Source organism: Hippocampus comes, unplaced genomic scaffold (assembly GCF_001891065.2).
Source record: "Hippocampus comes isolate QL1 unplaced genomic scaffold, H_comes_QL1_v1.1 scaffold154, whole genome shotgun sequence".
Classification (NCBI taxonomy): Eukaryota; Metazoa; Chordata; class Actinopteri; order Syngnathiformes; family Syngnathidae; genus Hippocampus; species Hippocampus comes.
Genome location: NW_017806278.1, coordinates 598,957 through 609,626, shown reverse-complemented (window position 1 = coordinate 609,626; position 10,670 = coordinate 598,957). Strand labels below are relative to the sequence as shown.

The window sequence follows — 10,670 nt, the reverse complement described above, 5'->3', positions numbered from 1 at the left end:
CCTTTCCAAATTTTTCTTGTTTGGATTAATGTTTTTTTTTTTTTTTTTTTTTTTTTTTTTTGGTCGTCTCATATACACACCAATAGAACTTTAATGGAAATCTGTCTTTCTTTCTGAAGCACCCCGAGGAGTTTGTGCACTAATGCATCTGTAGCTCAAAGGCAAAAATAGCATCACATTGTTGGGGGGGGGAAATACATATTACACTCTAAAGCCGTCTAGAGAGACACTAAGACAAGACAAAAAAAACTTCAAACACATGGATTTCAAACACAAGTGGTGTATGTTTAGTCCAATTTCGACTGTTACCAGTTGTTATTGTTCGCAGAAAAACAGCAGGCTAAATCTGTCATCTCATGAATAACCATAATATGAAATCATTGCAAATAATTATGCAGCCTATTTGACAGAGGCTAACACTGTAGATTGTGTCAAATCTAGAAATAAAGGACGACTTTGACCTTAGCTTACAGAAGGAATGTTCGTTTTGTCCAATTTCTAGTTTAGAATTATGACTTACGATCGTGAATTGTGCATATAAATATTGAACGCCTCTCTAAAATGTTAAGACAGTTCTTCTGCACAAATTTGTTTCACAAATTTGTTTCTGGTTATACATGTGCCATTTATGTTTCAGGTCATCGCACCTTTTCTAATGTCAGTATGGGAAGCACCGTGACCCTCACTGTTGCATAAGTGTTCTATCGCATGTCAAAACCATCCGCTGATTTTTTTTTTCTCTCCCCCTCCTCTTCACATGTATTTGAGCTGTGCGCCTTTCAGCTCCTGCCGACTCGCGCGCAAGAATACACTGGTTGTCTACGAAGACATTGTGCCTTTTGCACAAAGGCTCAACAGGACAGCTGTAGCCCGAGTGTTGATGCGGAAGCCCAACTATTTCTTGAGGCATGCCCCAACCACAAATTTGAGCCATCGGCTTTGCTCTAAATCCTTAGTTACCATAGTTGCAGAATGCAGCAATCAAGCGTGTTCAACTCATCTTCGAAGTCTTTCACCTTGCACAAAGTGACTGAACCCTGAGCAATGCTCCTCTCAGCAGGATGCTGTCCCGTGGCCACAGTGATTACCTACGCTGTGCCCAAACATAACATCAGTGTGTAGTGTGGCTGTCTGGGTGGCTTCCAAATGCTGTTAATAGCTTGGCTGGGTTGGACAGCTTTAATAACCACGGACGTACTCGCAGTCTAATCCATAAAAGGCTTTACAGTCAAAGCCGGGAATGACAAGGCTGCCTCTGTCTGGCTCAATATCGTCACCACCACCAATAACCTATGTATTGTTGATGCCACACTTTTTATTGTGGATTTCAACAAGCCGAGCAAAATCTGTATAGGCTGTCGAGAGATGAAAGAAAAAGTGCATATGTTTTGGCTTTGTCTGTGGGACAACCACCGGGAACATTTTCTTTCATTTAGTCATCTGATGTTGGCAATGGCGGGCACTCTTCTCAATTTCCCCTATTTTTCCTTGTGTGATTTCAGACGCTCCCTCCACTGAGCAACAGGAACTTTTCACCCAGAAACTCCAGCAGTGCTGCATGCTCTTTGACTTCCTGGACTCTGTGACGGACCTGAAGAACAAGGAGATCAAGAGGGCCACACTGAATGAGCTGGTGGACTATGTGTCCACCAACAGAGGCGTGCTTGTTGAATCCGCGTACCCTGAGATCACCACGATGGTCAGTAGACGGTGGTTAAGGGGCTCGCCCTATCAGGATGTAGTCATTTAATTTCAAATGGAGAGATGGGGCACTGTAGTTTTTCAAATCCTTCATTGACACCAATTGCCTGATTAGCAAATTCACGCTATCACAGATGCCCTCTGTTGACTGATGTCCGCATGTATCGCTGTAGAAGGTACAGAGGAAAACACCTGCTTCACAACACTAACCTGAAAAAATTATAGACTGAAAGAAAAAAAAAGGCTTTCCCTCAAATAAATGCCCTCGTACTCTCTGCACCGAAATTAGCAAGCATCCCCTCCTGCTCCCGTATGAGGAAATTCTGTCATTCGGGAACGACCTTGGTATTCTTCACTGTGAAGTGTGCAGTTTGTATGTCATTAGGAGCCATCGGATATATATCCTCTCCCCACGCTCAGTGAAATAGCCCGTGCACTCGAGGGGATTACAAAATGGAGGCTGATCATGTGTCTCCTGTCTAGACAGGTTTTGTCATGTCAGCACTATATGGGATATACTATATGTTACCATAGCTACGGTATTAAAAATCCCCCATTGTGCCATGTCTACTCGAGCGGAAATGCAGGAAGGCTTTGTGTTTTCACATGTATAGACATGTATTTATTTCACAATAAGGCTATAGAACATTAGAGCTGCAATCAGGGAAAAAAATACCATTCATATTTTGACTGATGCTGGCAGTCACTCTTATTGAATTGAACCCAAAAAGCTGGCAGTTGACTCCAGAAAGAAGTCATAAAAATGTGTCCTGTTAAGTTGACGCTGTAGTTGCTAACGTATGTTGAACTCGATCATTCTTTTCCACAGATCAGCACAAATATATTCCGTACACTGGCTCCCAGTGACAACCCAGATTTTGACCCAGAGGAGGATGAGCCCACTCTTGAAGCTTCATGGCCGCATATCCAAGTAAGGATATGATTTTGTTGCTTCTCTATGCCTTTGTAGAGCTGCATCCCAGTGGGAGGGGCTATGTTGAGGCGACAGATGTTTTGGAATTCATAAAAATAAAATTGGATACTAAGTGTGTTGTACGTTTGCACTGACATATTAGTGCGTACCGCTGTGTCAGAAATCTATTAAAAAAATACACCATTTAGTTTTTTGTTGTTGTTAGTTTTGTTTTTTTGTCATTGGATCTTTCAGCTCGTCTACGAGTTTCTACTCCGTTTCCTTGAGAACCCAGATTTCCAGCCCAGTATTGCCAAACGCTATATTGATCAGAAGTTTGTACTCCAGGTAAGCAACTTTGTGCGCAATTGCCTTTGAAAACATTTAACACAAGTCAACTGTTTCATCGTTAAGGTCTTGATAAATATGACAGATGGTTCTCCCAGCTGAATTTAGTTTTTGTTGGTACGATGTGTGGAAATGACATAGGCTTTGGCCTTGCTATGCCTGCTCGGTTTTTTTCCGCCCTCGCTCTTTGTGAATTTTTCAACAAAAAATGTTTTGTGCTTATCTACCACTATGCATTTGTAGACATGGTTTCATGTGTTATATTATGCAACTGTATAGGAAGTAGTATCCAAGCCCTCCCTCCTCCCCACATAGTTGAATTTGGCAAAGCACACAGAGTTCTCAATAATGACGCTGCATCGGAATCATCTTTATTGGCCAAGTGCGTAAAAAGACCCAAGGAATTTGTGTCCGGTTGGATGAGCCATCTGCACTGCCGTTAGTGTACAGGAGTCCCTCACCCCGCAGCTCCACAGGAACCAAAGGGCCTGGAATGTTGGCTTGGCTGCATCAGAGGTGCCGGGACTGATTTTCCATGATGTGAGCGTGTCGTGGGGAGCTTTAAATAGCTGCCTGTTGTTTTGCTCTTTAGGGTGAGATGAGAGGGCTGTGGTTGGGAGCAAATTGACAGGCTGGAGGGATGGAGGTTTGGGTGGCAAGTGTGACGCGGGGGGCAAAAAAAAAAAAAATACACCAGTCCCACAGTTTGGTTAATTTAAGTCCTTGTGTACAAAGACGTCATGGGCTGAGTTGTGCATTGGGGGACGGAGGGGTGAGAACGACACATGGATGTTCGTAAGGTGCAATTTTCCAAAATAATAGCCTTCAGATGTATGTCAATAAAATAAGAATTTCAAATATTCTTTCCCTGCGGCTCGATACCAAAAGATCCACTTCCTTGTATTGGGCCTGCTGCCCAGTGGTTGAAGAGCTCCAGAGGTCACAGAAGTACAAAATAGCTTGCATGTACGACGACGCACTCTTTTTAGGATTTATGCAGGCTTAAATATAAACCACCAGCCGTATCACAGAGGCGCTGATGACAAGTTAACTGGAAGAGAGTTGCCATACGATGCTGAGCCAAAAATTTCCTTTTGAACTGCCTCGTAATGATGACTCATGACGTGTAATGGCGCAAATAGATGTGACCTTTCAGGTGTATATGATGCATTTGTTTCCCATTACGCACACACTTCCTGTTTTATAATCAGGAAATATGCGTCGCCTGCACAAATCCTACAAAAAAGGGAACAACTGACATTTTCATGGACCCCCACCCCCACCCCCCTGCTGTCTCAAGCTTCTAGAACTGTTTGACAGCGAGGATCCAAGGGAGAGGGACTTCCTCAAGACCATCCTGCATCGGATTTATGGAAAGTTCCTCGGGTTACGAGCCTTCATCAGGAAGCAGATTAACAACATCTTCTTGCGGTGAGTTCAACATGATTTGTTATTCAACTACTAAAGGTTGTGCCTTTTGGAGGCCTCAATGGGAGCGTTGAAAAGAAATCCCAAAGTGCACTAAATATAACATTTTCCATTTGAAGCCGCTGAAATATGTTGCAAAGAAAGGACGCTAACTCATGTCTTGCGTTGAGCAGTATCCTTTTAATTTGTCCAGCCATAAACATCTAAATGATAGCACGTCATGCCTCAGCCCGAGACGTGTTTTCTCGGTGTTTACTGTCCTTGCATTATTGCAACCCGAACCCATTTCTCCCGCTTTTCAAATTCGGAAAAGTACAAAAGCGCAGATGGAGGCATCAAACATTCCCAACAATGTGTTGAGTCTTTACAGCTCCTGTTGCTGCGTGACAATGGGATTTAGATGATTGAAACGGGGGGCCCTTAATGTCATTTCCAAAAGGCAAGGGTGGCAACATGGATGCGCCCACTTTGACCATCTGCCATGCAGGGTAAAAATAGTGTCATCGTTGTCAGGCGCTGTATGTACATACCGCAAGTGTGTAGGCATGGCTTGCTGAACACGAGATGAATCACTGATTCGTCAATCATTTGGTTGTCCACAGAGTATCATTTTAGCATCGTGGAATTGGCTGTATTTGTTCCAAATATTTGATTGTTTCAGCCAAACAGCATTCATCTTACCAGGTTCTACTTATTACATTGCCATCATGAAACGTCACCCATTAAAAAAACACTTTTGGGAGTTGTGTACAGCATGAATAATTTGCCTGTTGCACTTGTAGGTTCATCTATGAGACTGAACATTTCAACGGAGTTGCTGAGCTCCTAGAAATTCTAGGAAGGTGAGTGTATAATCATGCAAGCACAGGCAGAGCAATCTAGACCTACCTTCAAGTCTTTTTTATTTAAAAACAACTTTAGACTGCTTTATTTTTGGTCAATTTTGTTTTGAACTCGACTTCCAGTTCAATAATTGCTGTTAGTGATGGAACGTTGCCCTTTCAGTATAATCCCTGACTTTTATCCCATCAGTGTGGTCATGACTGTGTTTCGTGTCTCCAGTATCATCAACGGGTTTGCGCTGCCTTTGAAGGCAGAGCACAAACAGTTCCTGATGAAGGTGCTCATCCCATTACACACTGCAAAGGGACTGGCCCTCTTTCATGCTCAGGTAAGACTGTCTCTACACCGCCATCTAGTGGCTCCACAATACATTTTTGAATTAATAACCAATCGGAAAAATATGTGTGGCTTTTATTCATAACTATTCAACGGCAATAGGAAAAAAAAGGAATCATTCTTAGCTGAGTTGCTGTCTCATGCCATCATGTTGATCCTTTAGCACTGTCGTGGAATGTTAATTCGAGCCGCTTATCTTGTCTTTCAGCTGGCATACTGTGTGGTCCAGTTCCTGGAAAAGGATCCAACACTAACTGAACCGGTACAAAAAACGGGGGGAAAAAAGCAAATAAATAAATAACAACATTCCTCCCACTGTACACATTATCCTGGAGCGCTAAAATTAGTCAAGCTGCAGAATCTGTCGTGGGTGCTACAAACCACCTACTCAACCAAGATAAAGATACAGGATTCACATTAAAGAAGTCCCCAGTGAGTTGTCTTGCTTTATTTTTAGGTGATCCGAGGCTTGCTGAAGTTTTGGCCCAAGACCTGCAGCCAGAAAGAGGCACGTGCATAAAACTGCCCGCGCAGCAATTACAGTACATCAGCCTGCTTCTTTTATGCCTTCATGTTCACTTCTTTGTCTAAACAGGTGATGTTCCTGGGTGAAATTGAGGAGATTTTGGACGTCATTGAGCCAACGCAGTTCAAGAAAATCCAGGAGCCAATGTTTAAACAGATCTCCAAATGTGTGGCCAATCCCCACTTTCAGGTAGGTTTGGATTCAAAATGTGTATTTGCTCTCACTTTTTGCCAGTGTTAATTTCTCCTTTTTATGTTCAGTTATCGCATTGTGGTTTAAAAATAATAATAATAATAATAATAATTGGCTGTCAACCCCCTTTGTTAACTACCAGTGTCGCTCTCAGACACCTGTATGGAAACATGAAGTCATTGCTGATTTTCTTCCTCCGCCCCGACAGGTCGCAGAGCGAGCGCTGTACTTTTGGAATAACGAGTACATTCTCAGCCTCATCGAGGAGAACATCGACAAGGTCCTCCCCATCATGTTCTGTAGCCTGTACAGAATCTCCAAGGAGCATTGGAATCCGTATGTACTCTTAACATTAAGTTGCTCCAGAAGACAGAACTCCATTTGACGCCACTTTCCACCAGAGCAATTATTGACGCGTGGATTGGCCATAAGCATTCATGTGGAGTTCCTGTCCGGTGTTGTACGGTATTGACACACACTCCCAAATTTTACATTTCAGGACTATCGTAGCTCTGGTCTACAATGTGCTGAAGACGCTGATGGAGATGAACTGTACACTCTTTGATGAGTTGACCTCTTCCTATAAATCAGACCGGCAAAGGTGAGTCCAAACTAATCTGCATCAGAATCTTTATTTTCAAAGTACTAGGTACAGGGAGGAACTGGTTTCGGGTTTCAAAGAGTTGGTTTTAGCATTCCATCATTGAAAATTGAAATTAGCGTAAATACCGCGAGCTTAATCCTAGGGACCTGAAGCAGGGGTTTTATTGGATCATACAAATATGACAATATAACAATTGGTTTATTTTTTTCATTATTTTATTTGACTTCTTGACATAATAAAACCAAAACATTCATGTGAAACAAACCTGATGTTGATTATTTTAATACATATTAATTTATCGTTTGTTTGTTTAGAAAATGCACGGGAAGGGGATCTTGAAAAAAATAACTGCATATTAAATGCTCAGCGCAATATTGAGAGGGGAGGAAAAAAAAATCTCAATTCAATCATTTTTTTCAAAATCGTTCGCTGTTAAATGAAGCCGACTTCCGACATTAGTACGACAAGAATAGCTAACATGATGAGGATAGGTGTTATTGATATATGGTCGAAAATCATTCTGGTGGCATTAGTATCAGTGGCACATCAACAGATTTGATCTGGTGTGGTCTTCCTTTTAGTATGTTAGCATCTTTTTGTCATGGTGCTCATGAGACTAATGTGTTCCAGTTATGCTTTTACAGTGCACTTTATTTGCTGGTTGCCTGTTAGATTGTTAACAACAAGGTCTTTGTTGTTTATTTTTGTCGCTTCACTTATCACTCATCTACTTCCTGTTTACATTGCTGTGACTAATAAGAGACAGCAGCGATGTCGCGGGTTCGTCTGGACACTTTTGCACTTGAAATTTTTACCGATCGTGAAGTGCACCGGCTGGATAAAGTAAGTAAAACGCTCAGTTTTCCTGTTTTGACTGCGGTTTTTAATTTTTTTTTTTTCAGGGAGAAGAAGAAGGAGCAGGAGCGCGACGATTTGTGGAGGAAGCTGGACGAGCTGAAGCTCAGCAACAGCACACTAGAACAGAACAACAGCCACAAGCTCCTAAGTGTCCAAAACAACAACAAGAATAGCAATAATAATAACCGGGGCAGCCAGTGAGAGCAACCCACGTGCCAACTGACACCAGGCGTCAGCTGTTCACACTTGTTGTCTTGAATGGACTGACGTCGTCTCCAGGACTGTCGGGAAGGGATGAACAAAGATTGGGGCGGAGGGGGGCGCCGGGGGTGACGACACCTCCGCATTTTTATAAAACATTGATGAGTGACTTTAAACGCCTCACAGAAAAGATTTGATGTTACCGACAGTATATTGTTGATTTGTCCACTCTTGTTGTATTCGGTGTACATGTCCAGCGGTTGGAGGAGAGAGGAGGAGGGGGTGGGGGGGAGGACCGGGGGATCATGACTTGAATTCAGCAATTCAGATTGTTTCCGCCACCAGCTGAATCGCTCAACAAAGATGTCTATTTTGTACTGTCGTCGCTGCCAACACTCATGCGCTGACCCTAGGGCTGCGGGGAAGTGCATTGTGGGAGTTAAGAGGCAGCCGGGACCACACCCGCTCTGAGACGTTCTGAAATGTACACAAAAAGAGGCTCCATTCGAAATCCCAAAATGGAACAATCATGATGAACATCCCAATCGGTTTTGTCTGTCTTGGTCTTGCGGAGGGTGTTTTGGAGTGTAATATTGTATGTCACAGTTAGTTTTACATTTCAGGTAAATATTTTTTTATCTGGGCGAAACCATGTGAGCGGCACAGCAGCTTTTATTCAGAGTATTTACACTGAAGTATTGACACAGGGCTTTCAATTGTACACTTTTTAGCCTGGGTTATAGTGGGAGGAATTGGATTGACCGTTGCTTGATTGTGTTGGGGGCATACTGTGATGCTGCTGTTGTGTCTTTCGGTTTATAAATATACTTCAAATAGCTGTTAGCTTAGCGTAAAGCCTGGAAAACAAGACAACATCCACAGTTCAGCCGTTTTATATTAGACCATGCTTAAACAGTCTTCGCCCATGTAAATGGTTTCGCAAAAAAAAAAGTTTTCCTGTTTCCAGTCTTTATGCAGTGATGCTCAGCATACAACCGTAGGATGTATTTTCGTCATGTCTAACTACAGGCAGGGAAGAAAAGTTGCTGTTGTTGTTTTTTTTTTTTTTAATTACTTTGAATTATTTCTGTAAATAATAGAAGCGAAAGTAAGACATACAGTGCTATATTTTTCCAAAGTTTATTTTTTGGGCAGTTCATTTTGCAAATGGACTAAGCTGGGATGCCAAGCAGGCTTGATTGTTCAGTCTATTTGTCAAGTGGTTATATTTGTATTAGGGATGCACCGACACCACTTTTTTCACAGAGCGAATCGGAGTCTACAAGGACATACATTTGAGTATTCGTTGATACGAAATACTTGATTATCCCAGTGCGTCTTGCAATTATGATGACATTTTTTTTAATTTTAAACAAACATTGTTCCGACACACAAACTCATTGAACATGGCATCCGTTTCACAAGATTTTTTAAGAATAACAACTTGTCATTACTAAAATTGTCAAATCCAACTGTCTGGTTTTCTACCACGTTTTTCATTTAAATGTTAACTGTAACACAAGGGCAGGACAACTAAAGTGTCATTACTTCTCCATACTTGGGAGTGTTTGACAAGAGTAAGGGACAGGTTCTTTGTCGTTTTGGGTTTTTTTTCTGTGTCATTCGCAGTAAGCCTGTTTCAGGTGAATGAGCCATTTGCAGTTTCACCGTACAGGTCTAAGTCTAATCAAACTTGCCTGACATAAGCATATTCTTCGGGGTTGACATGTCACAGCTCATTGCCCGCAGGCCTGGCCTCATCCGCCGCCACTTCGTGGTGGAAGCAAAGCTGGCCGTGCTGGAGTCTGGCTCGAGAAACTCAAAAATTCAACATCCATTTTGCAGAGCATAATTTGCAGTTGGATTTCATGTTTTCTGTGTTTGCCTAAGATCATCTCCACACTGCCAGCATGGCTCCTACCCCATCTAGCTGGGAGATAAAGTATATGTCAGGCTGATAAAGTGGTCTCTGTGTCGTAATATCAGAGCATTGTTCTAAGTCCGAGTAAAAACGTACAGTTTCAGCCCCGATTCTGGTCTTGGTATCAGTGCGTCCCTAATTTGTGTGCTAGTTTCGAGGTGACAAAGGACAATGCCACTCTATTTAAAGGGGACCTATGGACTATATGATGTTGGTTCCGTTTTAAATGTAGTTTCAAAGTATTAATGTACATGTACAATGAAATGACATAAAGGTCCTACCTGTGAGATACACCTTTTTATTCTATTGTCATGTCCAGATGATGATGATAGTTTATCATGTGGTTGACAACTGAGTTTCTTTCTGCCCTCTATTTATATATATATATATATATATATATATATATATATATATATAAGCGCAGTGTATTCTATATTAAGTACTAAAGATTTTAAGATTCAATAGTAACACTGCTGGGATTGTTCAAACTTCACTGTCATGCTGTCATTGCGAATGAACAGCAAGTGGTCAGATTTCCTCTCATCAAGATGTGTTATGAAGTAGTGAAACAAGAAAATAAACACTTGGTTGTTTTGAGAACTAAACTTTACTACCTGTTCTTCCTCATGCTCTTACCTCCTCAAGTAGACTTTTTGTTGTTGTTGTTGTCGTTGGGAAGTAATCATCATCTGCTCATTTAAGACACATTTAGATCGTAGGGAACACGTCAGGGTGCATTTATTTTTGAAGGGTCTGTCTTCACCTGGCTTTTTCACTTCGAATGTTTTATTTCCAGTTT

The 10,670-nt window shown here is 41.8% G+C and overlaps 1 protein-coding gene across 1 annotated transcript in view; it reads left to right on the top strand.

Annotated features, from left to right (window-relative positions):
* ppp2r5a (protein phosphatase 2, regulatory subunit B', alpha isoform) overlaps nucleotides 1-10,162 on the top strand; it is a 17,462-nt gene extending 7,300 nt beyond the window's left edge. The window contains exons 2-13 of the mRNA XM_019857872.1: nucleotides 1,503-1,699; nucleotides 2,531-2,632; nucleotides 2,870-2,962; nucleotides 4,263-4,393; nucleotides 5,173-5,232; nucleotides 5,453-5,561; nucleotides 5,778-5,831; nucleotides 6,027-6,077; nucleotides 6,165-6,284; nucleotides 6,496-6,623; nucleotides 6,787-6,888; nucleotides 7,794-10,162. Coding sequence (XP_019713431.1) covers nucleotides 1,503-1,699; nucleotides 2,531-2,632; nucleotides 2,870-2,962; nucleotides 4,263-4,393; nucleotides 5,173-5,232; nucleotides 5,453-5,561; nucleotides 5,778-5,831; nucleotides 6,027-6,077; nucleotides 6,165-6,284; nucleotides 6,496-6,623; nucleotides 6,787-6,888; nucleotides 7,794-7,950 — 1,304 coding nt within the window. The 3' untranslated portion in view covers nucleotides 7,951-10,162. The remainder of the gene's footprint in view (nucleotides 1-1,502; nucleotides 1,700-2,530; nucleotides 2,633-2,869; nucleotides 2,963-4,262; nucleotides 4,394-5,172; nucleotides 5,233-5,452; nucleotides 5,562-5,777; nucleotides 5,832-6,026; nucleotides 6,078-6,164; nucleotides 6,285-6,495; nucleotides 6,624-6,786; nucleotides 6,889-7,793) is intronic.
* The last annotated feature ends 508 nt before the right edge of the window (nucleotides 10,163-10,670 follow it).